This window comes from Notothenia rossii, assembly GCF_949606895.1.
Source record: "Notothenia rossii genome assembly, chromosome: 2".
Lineage (NCBI taxonomy): Eukaryota > Metazoa > Chordata > Actinopteri > Perciformes > Nototheniidae > Notothenia > Notothenia rossii.
The window spans coordinates 46,533,945-46,557,216 of record NC_136904.1 but is presented as its reverse complement, the minus strand read 5'-3'; the positions used below and the strand labels follow the sequence as shown (position 1 = coordinate 46,557,216).

The window sequence follows — 23,272 nt, the reverse complement described above, 5'->3', positions numbered from 1 at the left end:
TGTGAGTTGTTTAGACTCGTATCCAAGGTGAAGCTACAGTAGGGGATGGCTGCGTCTGCAGGTGTAGACTCCGCTGCTAGTGGATCGCCGGAGCTGTAGATTAACATTTGCATGCTTTTTGTAGTTGTAAGGGCAATGCCTGTGGCACCATGGAGCATATGTGTGGGCTGGACCTGTATTTTACAGGAAAGGAGTGATCAGAGGGTCGAGTTGTCGATTCTTGTTCAGTTTTCATCTTCCTCACCCTGTCAGACTTTGAGTTGCGCGCGCTGCTAAAGCAACGCGCTACCATGGAAACCAAACAATGGTGTAGCTGTATTAAAGTACACACACACAATTAAAAACAGTTATGAAATACTATGACAGTAAACCAAGAATACAGTTTAAAAGAGAGTGATTTGTAAAATATCCATAAAATCTGTTTACAGTTCTGTTTCATATGGGTGTTGAGAGATGTATCCTTACATTCATTTTGCTCTCAAAATGCACCAGGTTGATGCATTAAACCTCAATATTAAAAAAAAAATCTTCCCAGGGGAGCATGCCCGCGGACCCCCCTGCAGAGGTGATAGATATATATATATATATATATATATATATATATATATATATATATATATATATATATATATATATATATATATATATATATATATATATATATATGCTCAGAAAACCACTTGAAACTCAGATGACAGACAGGAGTCTACTTCAACAGAGCTGAGATGCAGTTTGTGAATCGTTTTAAGTTCTCCCAGAAAATAAAGGGCCTCTTTTAAAACATGATTTTTTAATACCACAGCTTGTAATCCTTTGGACTTCGCACAACCATAAAATACATCAAAGTTTAAAAAAAGAGCGAGGCACTTTGTGGAAATCTCACGTGTGTACAAAAGAAAATAAGGAACCTGTGTTAACTCAAACTGTGCACTGCCTTCACCAAGCCACCACCTCAAGGTAACAACATGTATCAGGTCTGAGGTGAAACCAACACAACTGCATTCAAAGTGACAAGTGAACTTCCATTAACAATGTTAAAAATATTAGGCGTCATTAGTCCGAGGAATAAATAAGATAAAAGCATTTGTGCAAACATGGGGATCAATTTACAAACAGACCGAAGTCAGAGAGCTTTTAAAAACTCTGAAGGATCGCAGGAGCATGATCTCCATCTCTGCAGAACACCTCCGTGGGCAGTGTGAGTCAGCAGTATTTAATTCATGACAAAATAAAAAAAATCTTAAAAACAAAGCTGTCTGTCAGTAGAAGAAAGTTCCGAAGTCGCCCATGCCGTTGCGCCTGAACTGGTTCCCCTGGATGGAGACGAAGATCTGGTGCTGCATCAGGTCCTGCACGGCCCGGCTGCACGACGGCTCCTTGCTCCTGCTCAGCTGCCGGCTGAAGTGCCACTTCCTGCCGGAGCTGGAGGCTGCTTCGGTGCCGCTGCTCTCCGAGTCGGGCCGAGCCTCAGTGGACTCGCTCTGTGCGGAAGAGCTGGAGGAGAGGAGAGCAGCAGACCCCCCCGGCTGAGAGTCTGCAGGGCCAGCGGGTTCATCTGGGGAAAAAATTGTCGATATTGAAGCTGCGCTGCGGAGAGCTTCTTACAAACAACCTGCCTTCACATGTGCGTCTGTTAAAGTTCTACTGACCCCAAAACATATAGTGTATACACTTTCATTATCATAACTTCATTTGTTCTGACTCCTGTAGGATTCTCCATATTAGATTCACAAAACTCACCCCAGGAGTTGGTATTGATGCCCAGAGAGAATATTCTGAGTCCAATAATGTCTTTGATTAGGTGATGATCCTACTGTAACTCACAACCTGTTCACCCCCCCTCTCTGGATAAGACAGGGAGGAGGCAGCTACGTCCATGTTCCAAAAGTATCTCTATATGTGGAAATAAACCCTGTACTGTTGCCATACTGCATGCATGTGTTCCTATGGTTACACTACGGGTTAAATGCATTAAATATATAGACACTGCAACCCCTCCGCCACCCTCGATAATTGTTTTCCTTGTACTGTGTTACCGTTTGTGTGGTTATTACCGTCTTGGAAAACATAGAACATGTAAATGACTGACAGCTCCACAGACCTTCACTTTGGTCCGCAGGGACTCCCTGCTGTTCTCCGCTGTTGGCCTTCACTAGAATCACCCCGTAGCCCTCGTTGTTGTGGATCACATTGTTCTCCATGGTGATGGACGGCATCACATCGAGCTCATCAGCAAAGTCCTGCACACACCAAACACACATTGTCACGTGTGTTCAAACATCAGGAGCAGCGTTTCCGCCAGGGGGGCATCTTGCCGTCATTTTGAACTCGAGCCGAGGGCGTCCACAAAAATAAATAATTTGAGAGAAGACTGAGAGTTTTTATCGCTTGAAATGAGGAAAAGGAAAAAGGACAAGGACATCCCTCTGTTGGTGGGGCAAAGGAGTCTGGTGGGATTCTTTTCGCCGCCAGCAAAGCGTGTTCCTGTGACAGAAAGTGTACTGCCAGCGAGCATTGACGGGGGGTGCTAGTGGAGCACGCGTGTGAACTGCGAGCACCGGAGCCTCGCAGCGGCAAAACTGAGGCTCCGTGGTAAACTGTGGTAACATGAAGAGCCGTTTAGGAGCCGAAAGAGCCGGCTCTTCTTATTGAGCCGAGCCAAATGATCCGGCTCACTAAAAAGAGCTGGAATTCCCATCACTAATACGCAAAGAGATAGTATCTATAAAAGGGACGGCTCAATTCAAAATTAAATTCACGTGACGTCACAAACCCCCCCCCCCCCCCCGCTCTCGGGTGGACGCCCTCTCAGCCCTGGTCTGGCATAAACACTGATCAGGAGGATAAAGGCTCAGGGGATGTCAGGACAGTGCTTGTCACCTTGATGAGGATCCCGTCTTTACAGTGATGGATGCCGTTACCCACCAGACTGCACACACTGCCGGGGTAAATCTCCACACCAGCCCCCTGCAGAGAACACACAGGAAGTCATATTAACATAAACACTTCCTGTAAACTGACAACACCGTATCTGCTGATCTGTACATGATCACTTCAAGTACTAATCAATCATTCCTAGTAGAGAAAGACCATTGGTGCGTTTGAAAGTGTGTGTTACAAGCAAATTTATATTTATACATTATGTATTTTGTTATACTGGAAAATGAGGTGATCAGTGTTATCCTTTGATAAACTGTGATTATATACCAACTTAACCTCTGATGAGCCCACACCTCTTTGTTCAAGCATGGAGACGTTTGATAAAAAAGTATAATTAAAAGTCATTTATTACATGGCTTAGTTGAATAGTCGATTCTGATTGGTCAATTCAGAACACGTGACACGTTGTTAATCCAGAACAGACAAACCGCTCTCAAGGACTTATTGACTGTTGTTAAAGAGCAACTTGCAGGTTTTTTTTATTTTTTTTTTACTACATTTATGCTTAACCTTGCGTGAAAATTACAATTAAAAAAGTTAATGCAGGATTTGATATGTTTTACAAGACATAAGGGCAGGAATTCAGAGGGAAAGGAGCAGTTTTGAGCTCTGCTACTAAAAACTGCTTTTTTGTAACTTATTATGTCAAACGCGTCATATTACATCACATGGGGGAGCAACTTTCTCGGACTCGTTCTCTGCCCAATCCGCAGTAGTAGTTTGTAGTTGGTTTGACCGGTTGTGATTTAGTGAGCTGGTATTTTTACATTGCATTTCACAATTTTTAATCATGGTGAGCTTGTGTTTGTGCAGGTTGCACAAACGCCAGCCTGTCATGACATCGAGTCCACAGTTTCCCTCACGGGAAAAGGACCGGAGCTAGCTTTCGTTCCTGGGTGCGTTGTGCATCCACCTCCCTGCAGCACATACTCTCCACAGCTGAAGCTTATCAAACAAAACGTTTATCAGGAACCCATATTACATCTCTCTCCCTCCCTTCGTTCTTCTCTCTCTCTCCCCTCGGGTACACAGCACCGTAAGACGTAGTGTGGAGTTGCATTAGGTAACGCTGTGGTGGTTGTACTCCTCCAGCCGTCTCCTTTGTGTTTGTTTGTTTCCCCCTGTCTGTGTTGTTTGTGGGCGTGGTGGCTGTCACTCCTGGCTCCCGGCTCAACCTCCACTCAACTGCTGCAATCAGCTGTGCACCCTCACTGACTACACACCTGCTTTCCATCAAGCCATTTACAACGGCATATCAACGGAGGCTCCACAACCTTTCTCCGCCAGATCGTCAAGTATCAGCCTTATCTCGCGTCTCTCCTCCGGTACACAGCATCGTAAGACGTAGTGTGGAGTTACATTAGGTAACGCGAGATACGGCTGATACTTGCGCATTAGTTTCTGTTATGGATCAGTATCAACAGTCCTGCCAGTAACGTTACTATATTATCAATACTACTTTAGTTATAGCCTGATATATGATTGCTAACTTTACAATGTTGTGATGTGACTGGCGTAAGCTAACATTAACTGTAGCTAACGCCGGTCACTCACCGAGACAGCTGCTCTGTTCTCCACTGGTTCTCCTCACACCAAAGCTCCATTTCTCTCCGATGGCCGTTCTTTTTTCTAATCCTTGGCTGCTCCTGGTCTCTTGGACGCCTAGCAGGCTCATAATTATAATCATATGCATTCGAATATATATATTTTCAACCTCTTCTGTGTCAAAACTAGCATTGTGATCCATGTTTATTCATACGTTAGACCGGCCGCTCTCCCCCATGTTAAGTCACATGCGGGAGGTCACGTGCGGAGGCTTTTTTTATGCGGAAGAAAAAATGTCTTACAAAAACGACGCCAGATGTCACTGTAGTGTATATTTCTGTATATTTTTTTGAAAATCTAGTGTATTCATCATTTTCCTACACATTTATTCACTGGTTTCTCTAACCTGCAAGTTGCTCTTTAAGGACGCTCACATCTGCACAAAGAAGTCCGGTTGATTTAACTGTGTACAGTTTGGCCGAAAAGCTTTTCTAACTGACAAGACAAGAGCGACAAGAAAACAGTGGAGAAGTAACGGGGCAGAAACCCTCCTTTTTATGCAGCGGTCCAGACATAGAAATCAAACGGCGACACATATTCAGTAGGGGTGTAACGGCTCAAACATTTTGGTTCGGTACGTACCTCGGTTTTTAGGTCACGGTTCGGTACGTTTTCGGTACAGCAGAACAAATTATCACAAAACATAATTTTTTTATTTTATTATTATTAAACTGTGAATAATGGATTCACTCAAATAAATACAAAATATGATAACATAAACATTAAGGTGCAGCATTTCGATGAACTGAAATATTCTGTATTTGAACTTTACTGTACCAGTACTCACAAAACAAACTACTCGTTTTGGGGTTTTAATTATTATTAAACTGTGAATATTCACTCAAATAAATACAAAATATAATAAAAGAAACATTAAGGTGCAGCATTTCGATGAACTGAAATAATCTGTATTTGAACTGTACTAGTATCTAAGCAGCCAGTTTGACATTATGACTGGCTTTTCATTGTATTTTCATGTTTTTTTAAAGAAAAATGAACTTGTCCACATTGCTTGCCGAAAGGGCAGATCTGCTGGCACTAACAATGTCTCCTGCTGTGGAGAACACCCTCTCGCTAGGAACAGAGGTAGCAGATACAGCCAGGTAGCGCTTTGCTAACATGGCAACATAAGGATATTTGGCGTTTGTAATAGCTTTGGCTCGGTCTAAACTTTTTGCGAGTGGTGGAGGCTTAAATGCTAGCGGGAGTTGGGTTTGCACTTCAGTCTTTTTTCTTTTGGTACCGGTGATATTCGCGTTCGGGTGATGCCTTTTCAAATGAGTGTGCAAGTTTGATGTATTGCCAGCCGCGTAACCAATTTTAGTTGAACAATGCCGACAAACTGCTTTGGTTCGGTCCACCTGTCTTTGTCCGTCATCCTTGTACGTAACTGCGAAACCAAAATGTTCCCAAACTGGAGACTTCAATGATGCTGGAGGATTTTCTAGCTCAACTTTATCTGCGTTCGCCATTTCGACAGTTCCTCAAATTACTGACTAAATTTGAACGCATCCCTGTGACCAGCTCTCGTAGTATTCCTCTCATCCATGACGCGTTGAACCCAATGTGAGCAAATTACTCTGAATGCTGCGACGCAGCAGCTGAGATTACTTCCAAAAAGTTGTTCACATTCTCAAAAAAAATGTTGTGCTACTTTTAAAGCAAGCAATGATGTTTTAAAATCTGTAATCAAAAAGCTCCTCAAAAACGCTAACGAAGCAGTACCTGCCGTTGCTACGTTAGTTCAAACAGTAACAACGGACTATTTTTCTTAGCGGATGCATGTCAATTTAAATCAATAATAGCCTACTATTTTTTTTAAATCAATAAAAAAAAAAAATCTAAATCCATAAAAGCATTTCAATTAATATTGGGAGTCATATCGTTACTTTGTTGAGAATGTGGCCATGTAATAAGCGGGATAATGTGCAGCGACTTGGTCATTATGGGGAAAATAACACCTTGATGCCGTTCAAGATCCCTCCGCTTTGCGTCGGGCTCCTGATCAGCCTGTCGGTGTTCTTTTCCCCATAATGACCAAGTCGCTGCACATTATCCCTTACATGATGATGCTCATCACATGCTCACTCACTAGGAGGACGCCATTCTTGCAAGCATGGAATATCTTAGGAGGATTCATAAACAAACAATGTGTTTGTGCATTTATTGCATGCGTGGTACTGACCTTGGAGCCGTAGAGGTCACACATGTTCATGGTGAGGCGGGCAGAGTTCCGCACGATCACTCCGGTGGTCTCACACTGCAGCACACAGTTCTCCATGTGAACTGTGCCCTGACGCACACCTGATACACAATAGGAGTCAGCAGGCAGCCTCACAGCAACATGAGTGCAAGGAGACATTGGAATAATTATAATTATGGTTATGATGAGAATAGTTATTGTGGGGTGACTCAGAAGGGACAGACAGCTCTAATCTGAGAAACCTTGTTGCTGAATGAAGTCAAATTAGAGGGGGGGGGGGGGGGGGGGTACAGAGATGTACAGGGGGGCCCTGTCATGTACTCACACAGAATTCCCTCAATAGCGTCGTGTTGGATGAACTTGATGTTGGACAGGCTCACGTTAGCGCCTGTGGACTCCACAAAGGAGTCGCCCTTGTTTCTCTTCTCAATCACCACCTCATCAGGGAGCCCGAAGCCTGGCACAGCACACAACAACCGGCAGTCAGCACAATGAGGGGAGGTTTGTGTTGTTAGATGGAACTGCACACTAGGGCTGTACCCGAATATTCGACTATTCGTTAGTTGGCCAACTATTCGGGTTTCAATTTCATTATTCGGATATTCGTTTTTTTCACACAAAAGAAAAAATGGGGGCTCGTCCGGGATAATTTGAGACAAAGTGAGTATCTGTTTGCGGTTTAGCGTTGATATTGTGTTTGGTAGCATTGGCTGTTAAAATTTAAAAAAAATTAAAAAAATCCTTGTGGTTTAAAAGCTTCCTCAGTTTAGATAGGGGAGTGTCTAGCTGGGCTGAATCAGTCCTTCCTCCAGGCACTCAGTCGGGTGCAGGAAGGTTGATTTGCAGTTAGTTGCTGACCATTATCACATTTCTGTCGCCTCTGCTCTTGTTAAAAGTGAACTCAAGGCTACTTTGCTAACTGGACTAGTTGAACAGGAGGTTTTGAGTCTGCCTACTTTAGTGGAATCTCCTGGCACGGTGGCCGGGGCTGTAGCAGCAGCATCTCATGGTGGAGGCAATTATTGGCATACAGTTCGTTCATTTATTTTTCGTTCTTCATTTATTTAAATACTGTTTACTGGATCGGTAACAAGTGTTACACTGTTAGGCCTACTGTTACGGCTATGTTATTAAAAGTATTGTTTTTATAAACAGAAATATGTGTTTTGTATCTTCAGGTTGTAAAACATTAGACGGAACTTGGAACCAGATTTGGTCCCCGGCCGCTGCACTGCGGCTGCGTTAAATGCAGAGGACACATTTAGTTTTAATGTATGCGAGTACTGAGACAATAAATAAATATAAATCGTAATAGTATGCTCTTTCTGCGCTTCTGTATAAAAAAAAAAGAAAGGGACAGCCCTACTCCACACACATCAGGTTTTATCATACAGAGGAATCTTTGAATGTCATAATGAGCTTAAATAGGAAATGCATCCAAGGGGCTGTGTATGAGTCTGCACATGTTAATGAATGTGTGAAGTCAATCTGTGTCTTTTAGAGGATCATTTCTTTAGTGTAAGAAACATGTAAGATGAGGTGCTCACTTTTACCTTCTATAGTGATGGAGTCTGGCAGGAAGATGGAGCAGCTGACAGTGTACACCCCTGGCAGAACAATGACCACGTCCCCCTCATGGCACACCTCCACCGCTGACAGGGGGTCTCTATGGAACTACACACACACACACACACACACACACACACTAGGGGTGTAACAACTAATCGACTTAATCGATTACCAAATTAGTTGGCAACTAATTCAGTCGTCGATTCGTTGGTGACGTCATCAAATGTGTTCTACACCCCGTTAAGCTCCAACGTTATCGCTCTTTTTTATCGGTACAGGAGAGATTTAAAAACATATGTCATATGTATTATTGCTACATAAACATTATATCGCAGTCTTAGTGTCGCCAACTCAGTTTCTAATATGCAATATGACTACAAAATGCGTCTATAATGTATTTTCGATCTTCCCAATTCAGACGAGAGATCTCTCCCCCGCCTGCTTGCGAGGGGGCGGGGCAGTTTACACACACACGCAGGAGATGGCGGAGAGAACGCGCTCCGAGGTGTGGTTAAACTTTAGCCGTCTCGATGTGGACAATGCTCGTTACCAAAAGTGCAATAACAGTTTATCATATAAAGGCGGTAAAACGAGCAATTTGTCTAAACATTTAGCAAAAGTGCACCACATTCAGACGGAGGAATGCACCGGGTTCCACAGTCTTTCTAGTAGCTCTGTAGCGCCGTCCACGAGTAACGTTTCCACGTCAGGTGTTATGTATGCTAGCAGCAACACAGAGTTAACTCAGTTATAAAAACATAGGTTAATGATTAGAGGTAACTGAGTTATTTTGTTAAAGTTTCAGCTATTCTGTTTACAGTTCTGTCATCACATTATTTAATATGATTTGTTAAAACATTGTTGTTTCTTTTGATGTGAAATATTATGCATTTAATTTAAATAAAAAGCAATGTTAGTTTTGTTCACAATTTGTTTAGTTAGTTTACCTTATTTCTTGTCAAAAGAACAGTTAATACTATCGTTAAAAGGACCGGATCGATAAGCAGTATTGATATAAGTAGTAGTACAGTTAAAACCTTAACGATCCGAATAATCGATTCATTAATCGATTATCAAATTAGTCCACACACACACACACACACACACACACACACACACACACACACACACACACACACACACACACACACACACACACACACACACACACACACACACACACACACACACACACACACACACACACACACACACACACACACACACACACACACACACACACACACACACACACACACACACACACACACACACACACACACACACTTTGACCCAAAGAATGAGCTGGTTCTTCAGCGCTCACTTTTAAGTCTTTTAAAGTTGGGTAAGATCGGGTAAGTATGGGTTAGGTTTAGAGTTAAGAGCAGTGATCTAAATGTATTGTGAATCTGTGCCAGTACAAAGACTGGTGTGTGTGTGTGTACTGACCTGGATCTCTGTGTCCTCAGAGCAGCACAGAGGCAGCAGTCTGTCAGAGAGGAGGCTCTGCAGCTGCATGCTGCTGCAGGAGGCTGTGACCACATGCACCCCTTTCACTCCTGAGGCCCGCGGCCCCCGGCTCTGCACACACTGCTGGGGGACGTTCCCTTTGTAGCCCAGCACGTACCTGGAGAGGAGGGGTGGAGCTTTAGTTGAAGGCTATAACAAAAAGGTGATATAGCTGAAGTTTTGCTTAAAACATAGAAATACTGTTGTATCAGTCTTATGTCTGGTCACATGATAAGCTATACAAATGTGTTATTGAGTTTGGTTTCCAGAATTAGTTTGCTAATTATCAGTAGATGTATACAAATTCAAGTGAGCTGATGCCGAGGTTGGAGGAAGTGCGAAGAGGCTCTAAAGATGATAATATAGTTAAGTCTTTGTTAATGAATGACTCCTAAAGATGTCATGAGATGATGACCTTCTGATATACTAGTGTGGCATTCAGAGGGAAAAACATGCGATGTCGTGTGTTAGTTCATGTAAAGGAAATGTGTGTGCGTCATTTTAGACGTCCTATATATATATATATATATATATATATATATATGTCTCTCAGGGTATATGCAGGAATCCTGAAGTCAAATTTAATACCTTTTAAGACCTTTTTTAAGACCCTTTCCATACATTTTAAGACCTCATTCCAACTTTGAGTTCTAACCGGTTACATTGGCAACACACTTTACCTCACGTTTACTATATTGATAGTAAGATAGCAAAACTAAACAGAGTGCAGACAGACTACTGAAGCCTCTTTTCCACATGAACTTCAACCTCTCTGTGAAGGTCAGGTTTAATGCAGTATGCTGCTTTTTTGCTTCTGTAGACTGTGTTCTTTCATTCCAGTAAAACTCCTCAGAAACCATTAGAAACCAGTATTTGACCAATAAACAAAACAATTGACAAAACGTTGAACTATGAAATATGTTAAACTTTGGTGAGCTTCAGCGGGGTAATGCCATATAGGAGCTCCCTCTCAAATACCCAGGGGTTAAATTGGGCTGGGGCTGTCCGGGGCTAAGCCCTGTCACATAGGAAGATGCTCTGACGTCATCCCCCTCACACATTTGTCATATGTTTACAAAAAAGGATGTATATGTTATGATTTTTTTCGTTCTTAATATAGACTATATTTAGGGTCGATATGTGTTGACTTTACTTTAAAATAGCAGATCTCTGTGACCGGATATAGTTTGGCTTAGACCCCGGCCCCACGAGGACGCATACGGTAAAACGCATACGCAAGCGCAAAAAAGGCTTCCGTTCACACGCATTCGATTCATTAACGTGTCCGTTCACACTAGACCGCTGGAAATGCTGGAAACGAGGCCTGTAAGTGGCGCTGCTGCCTCCCGAAATACACCAAAAGCAGTGAAGAAGACCCCGGAGCATGGTTGCCCTTCTGTTTATTCTCCGCGGTGGACGGCGTGTTCTCCTGCTGTATATCTCTCCGGTAGTCCACAGCAGATGAAAAACACCCACCTCACCGCCTCTTCCAAGGAACGAGGGGACCGTGCGGCAGTTTCCGTAAAAAAAATGTTGCGCCGGTCAACATGTCCGTTAAAGTTTAAATCTTCCTTTCAAAATTAGAAAAGTGCCGGTCAGAGGTCTTCTATGTTATTTATTGAGCTTTCAAACAAATTGATAACGACTCTGTTCTCTGTATAATAATATAATAATATTTAATAAACGGTGCCTGCCTCTTTTCCTCCCCCTCTTCTGACAGCCCAGCAGCAGCAGGAGACGCGGGGAGAGGGAGGCGGGCTATTTCATCGTTATCAGAAAATGATGATATAGGGCTTACACACGGAGCCGTTGGACCCCCAGAGCGTTGCGTATGCCGGTCTACCCACCTTGGGACCCGTTACTGTAGTCGCTTAGTTCCCCCCCCCCACAGAGCGGAGCAAGGCAACGAAACTTAAAATAATAAGCAGCATTTTACGGCGCGCTATGCATGAGGCCGCCTTTGGGGGTTTCCCGACATGTCGTTTCAGTAAATTAAAGGGTGTTTCACTGTTTCATGTTGTCGTTGCTGTGGACCTTCTTAATACCTTTGAAAATGCCGTTTAATACTTTTTAATAGCCTTAATTTTCGCTAAATTGATTTATCAACTTTTAATACTTTTTAAGACCCCGCGGACACCCTGGTCTCTGTACAATTCTACTGGGTTGGAGCATTACTGTAGACTGCTTGAGAGCAAAGGTAATGTTTCCTCATTATTATTGATTGTTGTACAACGAAATAATAATTGATCAACTATATCTATGTTTTATTGATTCCTCTCCGTTTCATTCTTTCCTGTTGTGAGTGCTAAATGGCCACAACAATACGTCAACACTTTTCATGAGGGAGCCTGAGCAAAGCCAACTTCTGGGTCAGCCGGAACTCCATCACTGCACCACTCTAAAAGATCCCCTTGTTAACACGCCCAACTTTAAAACATAAATAAACATGTGTACAGCCTGGTACAATAAAAACAATCATGTTTTGGTTGAGTTAAAAAAAACTGTGTGTGATTTTCACACACTGTATGAGACACCACGTCTCACCTCAGCAGGGGGTTCTCGAAGATGTGCAGCTTGCGTCTGAGCGTCTCGAGCTGGTCGTAAAGCTGCAGGCCCTCCACCATGGACACGTTGTCCAGCTCTGAGTCCGAGTCGGTGCTGAGGCCGCTGCGCAGCACGGTGAACTGCTGGAAGCACTGGGAGCAGCTCTGCAGCAAGGACTGGTACTCTGCCACCAGGCCGGCTGGCACTCTGTCCTCCAAGATGTCGTAATATCTGAAAGTATACACATTTTCAAAAGAACAATTTGTGGGAATAAAATATGAAGTCATCACCCAGACACAAAGTTTACTTACAGCCTGAGACGAGGCTCCACACAACGAACAAAGTAGTCAAAGTCATCTTCGTCTTCCTCATCCCACTGCCTCCAGATGTGTTCGTAGAAAAACCTGCAGGAAGAAGAGGAAGAGGATTGCACAACTACTCAGTAAAGTGTCAAACCATTTAGAACTGGACAAAGAATAATATGTGAACTGGGACCGAGGATGAAGTCAGAAGTCCCACCTGAGGTGCTCCACAGCGAGGGCGGTCTGATCAAAGTCCCCAGAGAGCTCGTAGACCACCTGCAGCTGCTGCAGGGGGACTTTGTCTCCGGAGGCACCCAGCAGGACCTTCATGGCCTCCTCAGTGAGGTCACAGCCCCGGGTGTCGCACTGCAGAGGCAGCACCAGCCGCACACAGGCCTTCAGATCCTTGAAGTCCACGTCACACACCTGAAACCACGAACAGCCGTTCTCTGTAAACATGTTTGGATCCACTTTCTCTGTGGGTACAGGCAGCTGCTCAACTGTGTGTCGAATCAATGAGCTGTTGGAAACGATTTAGAACCACCTCATGATACTCTCTGCATTGTGTTTGCATTCACAGCTTTAAGTGGTGCAGTTTCACGTTACGGCCCTAATGGTTTTCTTACATTTAGAAAAACTAAACTAAGTTTAAACTAAAAGGAAACGAGTAGGGATGGGTATGGTTAGGATTTTATCGATACCGGTACTACTCATCGGTATTTTTCGATACTTTTAAATAATTTGGTGCTCAAAATTATAGACATGAATACAAGATGTGAAGATTAAACAGTAATTTTATTGTAATTTTCTTGCAGAAATAACTGTATAACTTATACATTGGCTTCTCCGAAGCAGACACAAATAAATAAGATAACTTAAAGGTGCCTGGCTCGCCCTATCATGCTTTTTGGGGTTTTCCCTCAGACAGAGGATGAAAAGAGGCATTTTTTAAAACATTTTTTAACATTTGTAAATCATTTACATCTTTATCCAGACATTTCAAACTGACAACCTAGCTCGACAAGAGATCCTTAAAACATTGTCCTACAGTGACATCATGCAAAACTGTGATACGAAGAAATTGGTCAAAAGGCTAAGATGGCAAAAAGATAAAGGCGAGTACGTATATTATTCTGGATTGTACTTTTAAATCACAAAATAAATTATGTGCTGAACTGAAACCCGTCAAAATGTGTCTGAAGGTTTAAACAAAGAACAACGTATTTGAGCTTAAAATATGTCAACTCCTAGTAAACGACAAACAATTGCTGAACCATACATTGAAACGTTGACCTTTAACAACATTTAAATGCAGTTTTCCAATTCACAATGACATCTGTAAGTTTAACTGGTTTATAAAGCATTCAATGAAATCCCAAATTATTATAGGTTGAGGAGCTCACATTAATACACTGTCAGTGTTAATAAACTAAAAAAAGACAAGGCGATGTGCCTGCAAGACTTCACTCAGGTAAACAAAACATATTACCCGTGCACAGCAGCTAACGAACACAGCTGCGAGCCTTCGCTTAGGTCACATTTACACACGGCGCGGCTGAAGCCCGCTAGCACTAGCAGCATCGCTAGCACCGTTTTAGATTCAATGAAGGTCTCGTTAATTTGCTTGTGTTACCTCCTTGACAAGCAACTAATTGAGTACGTAGATTGCACCTTGCACTATCGCCACTACATTTTTTAAAAGTGCACCCAGACCTTCGATCGCTTCGCTCTGTCCGCCATGCCTGCGGGAGTCTCAACTAGTGATGTGTCGGTCGCGAACGAGCCGGCTCCAAGAGCCGGCTCTTTTAAGTGAACGACGGGAGCCGGTTCGCGCCCGCGAACGAGCCGGTTCTTCTTTTTTTTTGCGGAGGGATCTAGATCGGTATGAAGGCACATTATGCAATGTGCAATGTGCACATTATCCCGCGTATTACATGGCCACATTCTCAACAAAGTAACGGCATGACTCCCAATATTAATTGAAATGCTTTTATGGATTTAGAAGATTACTTTATTGATTGCTAAAGACAAATAGTCTGTTGTTACCGTTTGAACTAACGTAGCAACGGCAGGAACTGCTTCAATAGTGTTTTTGAGGAGCTTTTTGATTACAGATTTGAAAACATCATTGCTTGCTTTAAAAGTAGCACAATTCATTATGTCAAACCTTGGAAAGTATCTAGATATCCCTGCCCTAATGTCAAAGTAAATATCAACTGAGTCGCCGTTTGATGTCTATGTCTGGACCGCTGCGTAAAAAGGAGGGTTTCTGCTCCGTTGCTTCTCTTACTTCAAAGAATAAAACACGGAGGAGGGAGATCTCTTTTTCTCCCCCTGTTCTGAGAGCCCAGCAGCTGATCTCAGAGCACGCTCCCCTCTCCTGCAGGGGGGCGTGGTCAGCTGCAGCTCACAGAATCGGCCTTTTCTTTAAATATAATTTTAAAATGTCGATACAGTCAGTGCTTGAATTGGAATAAAAAAGGTGCCAGTACTCTAAATCAGCAACAAGTATTTTGCACAAAGTCATAGTATATCCTATAATGCTGGTGGGTTTGTCTCTTTACTGTATATTTTAGAAAGGCTCACTGTACTTAAACAAAATGACTCAGGGTGCATCTGAGATTAGAGGGGGTGCAGTGGTAAAGTGCTATTTTTATAAGTGGGGAGTGGACCTGACACCCTCTAGTCTAGGGGGGTCCGGGGGCATGCTCCCCCGGGAACATTTTCTTTTAAATATTGAAGTTAGATGCATCAATCTGGTGCACTTTGAGAGCAAAATGAAGAGATATATGGATACCTCTCAACATCCATAATGAAACAACTGTAAACAGATTTACTTTTTCTTTATGGATATAAAAGAAAGTAAAGCTTGACTCCTACTGGCTGGTTAAATTACTCCTCGTCCCTGAGGCCACTACCAGTTTTTTGTGCCATTTTGCTGGATTTATTTGTCAATAGCGTTGATGCACAAAGTGATAGTCCTCTAGTTTAAATCTACTACCCAAAAAGAAACATATGGAGATGGGCTACTATTTAAAAAAAATTGCAAATCTATTTGGGAACAGTGGGGCCGGGCCTCAAATCCTATAGGGGGGTCCGGGGGCATGCTCCCCCGGTAAGATTTTTTTTTAAATGTTGGACTTAAATGCATCAATCTGGTGCATTTTGAGGGGGAAATAAAGAGACTACACCCATATGAAACAAAAATGTTACATTTAAATAATCATAAAATCATAAGTACATGGCCATAACCAATAACATACAATATCCAATATGAAAAAACATTGAAACTTGTTTATTTATTTGTTTTTGGTTCATTTATAGTTGTGAGTGTGTCTGGGCTCCTGAATCGGCCTCTCCTGTCTCCCTCCTCTCCCCCCTGCTCCTCTTTGAGGCAACAGCAAAGACTAGTTTTAGCTCTCAACAAGTTTATCCTACCTTTTTTCACCTAGTTAACATTTTGTTTGTATTATTCATGCATATTTTACTAATCACTACCCCCTCAAATGGAAATATGTGTTTACATAAATGGTGACCGAACCGTTTGAGACCCACTGAGATAACTTAAACTAAGTTAACTATCTAAAGACTCAGAGAGTAATTTACCTCATCAGAGCTGTAGTTTCAGCCTCTCAGTCTGACAGCAAAGGACCCTCCCTCCACCTTGTTGTTGAAAAAGCTCCTTATATCCGTTAGCGCAGCTAGCTAGCACCAGATGCTAACAACAATACACGTAACCGGTGCGCGCGCTTTCTCGCTCGCTCGCGCCACACATACACCAACACACACCCTCCCGAGCTTGAATGACACACAGAGACCAATCGAGGGCATTAGTATGATCTGTATGAAAGTGGCAATGTCGGCAGGCGACGTCATGTAGACAGCCAGTCACCCTCTGTGAGGCAGAGTCAGACCCACATTTGCGCTGCGTTGCGTTTACAATATATACGTATATTGCCGGCGGCTGAGTACCGGCATTTTACTGAGTACCGGCAAGAAGTGCCGGTACCACATGGGTAAAAATCAGAAGTGCCGGTACTGCGTACCGGTGAGTACCGGCCCAATTCAAGCACTGGATACAGTAGCCCCTTTTTTAAATAGTTTTTATAGGTGTTGCTATCTGATTTGTGTAGCGTGGTTCTACAAGCAAGTCAGTGCATTCATGGGGTGGTATCAGAGAGTTACAAGAGTCTGTAAATGCAATGAAAACATTTGGCCACAGCAAATCATTTACGTATTTATGTAATTTTTACTTTTGAATACTTCAGTATAAAGGATGTATTGATTAATTTAAGTGATATATGTGTACACATAGGCCTATACACATCAAAACAGGGCTACATTTGATTTAATTATAAAAGTTATAATATGTGGTACACTGAAGAGCCGTTTGGGAGCCGAAAGAGCCGGCTCTTCTTGGTGAGCCGAGTCAAATGATCCGGCTCACCAAGAAGAGCCGGAATTCCCATCACTAGTCTCAACAATAATAAGAGTGCTGTTGAGAGAGATGACGAGTGGCATTTACAGTGGCCAATCAGAGGGGTCTCAAACCGGATACATCACACGGGATGAGGGTTCCCAACCAACCAGAATGGTTTAAAGTTAAACTAAGGAAGTAGACGTAACACATATACCGATAGCAGCACCGTTTGTCCAGTGGCTTAACGGTAGTGATGGCAAAATGAAGCTTTGAATGAAGCGTCGAACCACTTGGACAATTGTGTCGGAAATAGGTTAATTTCTCGAAACTTCATGTACAGCGACCTCTCCTGGCGAAGTGCAAGGCTGCAGTGGGTTTAACGTATCTTTGCCTTGAAAAATATTTGATACACACACACAAAGACTGAATATCATGTTCTATTTGCAATTAAAGATTGATAATAGTGTGTATTGGGTTATTGAGAAGAGATTAGAGAGTGCTTGGCATTTTTTGGGGCGGAGATGGCCTTTTATCAGTTATTAAAGTATTAAAGTTGAAAAGCAATGATTAAAAGTTTAACTATTCCGAGCTTTGAACCAGCTGCGCGGAGGATATCGCCGCATCCTGGCCGCCGGCTCTATCCATTGGGCTATCAATTCCTTAGACCAGTGGTTCCCAAACGGTGTGCCGCGGCACACTGGTGTGCCGTGAGGCATGTCCAGGTGTGCCGTGGGATTTTGTGACAAACATACGTTATTATTGCAATAATGCAGACAACCCACCACCGAAAGAGAAGAGGAAAAAAACTGTCAGCAGACAGTACCATGACAGTTATCTGTCTTATGGCTTCATTTGGACCGGGGATGTGAACAATCCTCAGCCCGAGTGCGTCGTCTGTCGGGAGAAGTTAGCTAATGCTAACATGGTTCCAAGCAAGCTGAAGAGGCACTTGGAAACCAAACATCCCGCCCATGTTCACAGTAACTTGGACTACTTCAGAAGAGCGCGGGATCTGAACCAGAGGCAGCAAGGACGTTTGTTGGATTCTGTGAAAGTGTCTGATAAGGCAATGGAGGCGAGTTACATGCTAGCGGAGCTCATTGCAAAGCAGAAGAAGCCTCACACAATAGCGGAGACACTCATCCTCCCTGCTTGCAAAATACTTGCAGGTGTCATGCTGGGTCCAGATGCCGCAAATGAGCTATCGAAAGTGCCGTCGTCTGATAATACGATCAAAAGAAGAATCGACGACATGTCCGAAGACATTGAGGAACATTTGGCAGAGAAACTGCAGGCGAGCGGCAGATTTTCCCTCCAAATAGATGAATCTACGGACATCAGTGGGGCTGCCCAACTTCTGGCAAACGTCAGATATGTTGATGCTGACTCCATCAAAGAGACATTTTTATTCTGCAAAGAAATGGAAAGCCACACCACGGGAGAGGAAATATTCAGGGTAACTAATGACTATTTTAAAGAGAACAGTCTGACCTGGAATATGTGCGTCGGTCTTTGCACAGATGGTGCGGCGAGCATGACGGGGAGAGTGAAAGGATTCATTGCTAAGGTGAGGGCACAAAACCCACATATCGTGACAAACCACTGCATTCTGCACCGAGAGGCATTGGTTGCCAAAACCATGCCCCCGGAGTTGACTGAGGTGCTGAATCAGGCCGTGCAGATGGTGAATTACATAAAATCAAGGCCCCTGAAATCTCGCCTCTTCTCCCAGCTGTGCGCCGAGATGGGAGCCGACCACCAAAGCCTGATCCTGCACACAGAGGTACGTTGGCTGTCACGGGGGAAAGTCCTATCCCGTCTTTATGAGCTTCGGGAACAGCTTTTGGAGTTTTCAGGTGAAAACGCTGTCCCACATAAAGATAAGCTCGCGGATGAGAGGTGGTGCGCCAGGCTGGCTTACCTCGCAGACATATTTGGGCATCTGAACGAGTTAAACGCCAAGCTTCAGGGAAGGAATGAAAACATTTTATCGTCCACAGATAAGATTCGGGGGTTTATGGGCAAACTTCTCCTGTGGCAGGAGGCTTTGGAGCAGGGCTCCATGGACATGTTCCCGCTGACATCAGCTGCGCCGCAGGCAGCTAAGGAGCGCGCTGTGTATGCGGAACACCTTCAGACCTTAAAAGAGAGGTTTGAGCAGTATTTTCCACGTGTGGCTGACATCGAGGACTATGACTGGATCCAAGACCCATTCCACCAGGAATCCTCCACAGAGAAGCTCTCCATGAAAGAGAGAGAGGAGTGCGCAGAGCTCCGTGTGGACCGCACACTGAAACTCAAATTCAGTGAGCTCCCACTGGATCAGTTTTGGTTGGCTTCTGCATCGGAGTACCCAAGCATCTCCCACCACGCGATTGAGCAACTACTTCATTTTCCCACTACCTACCTGTGTGAGCTGGCGTTCTCTACTCTGACTTATATGAAGAACAACAGCAGGTCACGGCTGTCTGTTGAACAGGACTTGCGAGTTGCCCTCTCTTCAGTGCCACCGAGGATTAAAAAAATCTGCGCGCCCCGACAGGCACATGTATCCCATTAATCTGTAAATAGGCAAATTTTAAAATAGCACATGTTTCAATGCTGATTGGTGAAATGTTATATTCATAATTTGTAGTTCAGGACCATGTTTCCTTGCATTGACAGTTCTCTGTGCTGAGTTTCTGCTGAGTTTCCGTTGCCTCATTTTTAATTTTGTGACCTGTCTGGTTTAAATGAGTGTGTTGCTGCTTTGATGAAGCCTAATTTGCTAAAGTTTAATAAATTATATAATATATATATATATATAATATATATATATATATATTTATATTTATAAATTAATTTTAAAAATGTTTCGTAAATAAATATTTCATGAGTAATATAGTTGTCTTTGTCACATTTTATTTGCCATTAGTAAATAAGTATGCACATTTACAGATATTTTACATGATATGAGTGATAACACGTGTTATAAGGGCTATTTTAGGGTAGGTGTGCCTTGAGATTTTTACTTGTCCTTTGGTGTGCCTTGGGCCCAAAAAGTTTGGGAACCACTGCCTTAGACCATCAGAGTGTTTTTATATTACTCATTGTCTTTTTGTTCACAACTTCTCCACATTTCGAAGTGTTTCACAAGCCAGAACGACCTATTTTTCTTCCTGGCTTGCTCTATAATGATCCAATTCAAATGCAATGCCAACAACAACTCAAAAGCAACAATGCAAACTACGACAACAACCCACACATTGCGTATTGTTTAGAGCGGTTATAAAGTGTTGAAACGCTCAAATTTGAAACTGTTTCAACCTGTCACCTGTCAGAATCGAGACGAGGCAGTGCATTGAATCACCTGATTGGACGGCGAACCAGTGAGTTGATTCATTCAGGAAATGAAGCAGTTGCTGGTTCGGACGTCACATGTCACGTGATTTGAAGCAGTTGCTGCTTCGGACGTCACTTGTCACGTGATTTGAAGCAAGCTTCGAAGCACTGCTTCTATGGAATAGGAAGTCCAGGGTTGAAGCTCCGTTCGAAGCTTCAGTGTCAAACTGCCATCACTACTTAACGGTATACCGATACCGTCTAATCAGGTACCGGTATTTACTTAGTACCGGTTCTCGGTACCCATCCCTAGAAACGAGTCATTAGGAACAGCCTTATATATAACTTACACAAGCTCATCCAAATCTCTGCTCTCACTCAAGAGGGACATCAGGGTCACATGGGGTGAAAAATAGTGCAATTATTTCATGATATTAACGGATACATTTCTGAAAGAGGGACTCACCTCCACCAGGACGTCAAAGACATCAGTAGACCAAAGAGCCAACCAATCACACGGCTCCACCACCTTCTCCAGGTAGTCTGCTGTGAACACCTTCACCTCCGATGGCTTACAGTCTCCTACACACAGACATGTATAAATCAATGAGCACTGAGATCAGGAACAGTTATTCTTGTATTGTGTTTGAGTGGGATGTGTCAGAGGGTGTGGTTACCCAGCATGTAGTCCTGGTAGGCCCTGAACCTCTCGTAGAACAGCAGGTGGCTGGTCTGGAAGGTGTCGGGCACATTAGAGTTCCCTCCTGCAGGACGCTCACTCCTCTGCAGCCGAGTGCCCGACTTCTCAGAGTTAAAATGGTCAGTGCCGCTGTCATCGTCACTCTCATCTTCATCCTCCTCTTCATTCAAAAACAGAGCTGTTGGGAGATATCTTAGTTCAATTTTGTAATATTTACATCCCCTGAATAAACCAGCTATGCATGCTAGTCAAGTAATTTGCTAATTCTTTAAGGTAACACTTAAATCATTTTAAGAAAAAAAAAGGGAAAAAATAATAACCTTACTGTGACTGAAGGAAATCTACAAAACAGTATTAATCATTATTCAAATAAAGAAAATATGAATTGCACACTAGCCAACATAAGCTAATGTGAAAACTGAATTCCGCTTGTTGGATGAATTGCCTTCTTATAGAACTGCCTTCTCAGGTAAGAATAGAAAAGCCATTTTGTAGTAGACCAGTCTAAAATATATCAAACATAACAGTGCACTGTAGAGAGTACTAAAGATAAGATATTTGAGACATTAAAGATCCTGTGGCCCTGATGCTAACATCTCCCCTGTTTACAGTATCAAAGTGTGTGGTTTCTGTCTCTGAAAGTGAAATGCGCGTTCTATTTGTTCTCCTCCTGGGGCAGGAGGGTGTTTCTTGTAAAAAGCCAATCAAATCAGCTGCTAAATCATAGTAACTATCCACAGATTCATGTGCCTGATATTTTGGTCAGAACTAGGTCGATTTCTTTCAGTGAATCAGTTCTGCACGACCAAACAATGCACACGTCCCATGTGTGTGTGTGTGTGTGTGTGTGTGTGTGTGTGTGTGTGTGTGTGTGTGTGTGTGTGTGTGTGTGTGTGTGTGTGTGTGTGTGTGTGAGCAGCCTTTAGGAGCTTATTATAAAAGGAGCACTTGGAACAGAAGTTGCATAGTTCAAATGCACAAGCAGCGTTAGAATGTTGTTCTGCTAACAGGGGGAACCAGTTCCAGCTGTAGTAGCTTGCCTTATCCCAGATGATATACTACGGCCTTAAATATCGGGGGCCTCAGAGAGATATATATATCAATCATTTAGGTTGTGTATTGCTTCCCCATTATATATCAGAATCAGAATACACATGAGTTTTTGTTTTCTGTTTGATATCATTTTCCGAGGAAAAACTTATAATATAATAATACATAGCAAATCATACAAAACCCATTGAGCTATTACTGTACATGATATAAACCAAAACCACCGACTCCTCTATAATGAAATGATTAGTTTTAGCCCTCACCGAAACCACCTAAAATAGGGGCGGAAAATGTTCGTTTCATCAGCCTCACTTTCCAGATGCACCAGCTGTTTTGATTTTGTGGGATGGATACCATACGCAGTGTCTCATGAAATGTTAACTACATTATGGCAAAGGTTAACAAAAACACCAGACTGATCAGCGGCTGGTTGTATTGCACATCGACCAGTAAAGTAACCTTCATAGTAGATGTTAGTCTAACATCAGGACATCTCATCTGAAGTGAAGCCACCGTCCGCCTGGACGTTTCAGAACAGCACAGGAGAACTAGCCAGGCCAACAGAGTTAGCTAACACACGGACATTAGCCACCGTTGGTGTGTTTTAAACGATGATTGGAACACAACAGGACACTGACTGACCTTCATTCAAACCGGACAAATTATTTCCCACTTCAGAAATCCCGTTGTTGTTTTCCATGTCGAGTTCAACGTGAACAAATGACTCCAAATCCACCACCATGATGTCCGTCATGTCGCTTCCAGTGTTGCTTGTTCCAGCTGAGGGAGTTTCCAGTGCGTCTTGCTCCATGAAGAATTACTTTGCCAGGTAAATACTTATTTTGAATCGGCTTCGAAGTTTGACGAACGTTGGCGCACCCGTTCTCTTAACACATCCATAAACTGCACACACCCAGTTACTTTTAAAATGTTCCCGGTCTGAAGAGCATCAGCCAATCCAGAATCGTACAACTGCAGGATGTCCCACCCCTAAGAGAATTTGACGACAAGGGCCTGACAGGGGCGTATTTGGTATGACCCGCATAACCAATCCAATAAACCAAGGCAACGACTACTGGCCAATGAGAGTGAGAGTGAGGCGGGTCATC

At 43.1% G+C, this 23,272-nt stretch overlaps 1 protein-coding gene across 1 annotated transcript; it reads right to left on the bottom strand.

Moving 5' to 3' along the window:
• Nucleotides 1-773: 773 nt before the first annotated feature.
• Nucleotides 774-23,141, bottom strand: shcbp1 (SHC SH2-domain binding protein 1). Its single transcript, XM_079662174.1, has 13 exons — nt 22,806-23,141; nt 21,091-21,291; nt 20,880-20,995; nt 12,890-13,098; nt 12,682-12,774; nt 12,371-12,601; nt 9,767-9,944; nt 8,302-8,422; nt 7,074-7,205; nt 6,731-6,849; nt 2,881-2,967; nt 2,102-2,240; nt 774-1,555 (listed from the first exon to the last, which is right to left on the bottom strand). Exons 1-13 carry the CDS (start codon nt 22,972-22,974, stop codon nt 1,260-1,262), a joined length of 2,091 nt encoding a protein of 696 aa, XP_079518300.1. The 5' UTR covers nt 22,975-23,141; the 3' UTR covers nt 774-1,259.
• Between the last annotated feature and the right edge of the window lie 131 nt (nt 23,142-23,272).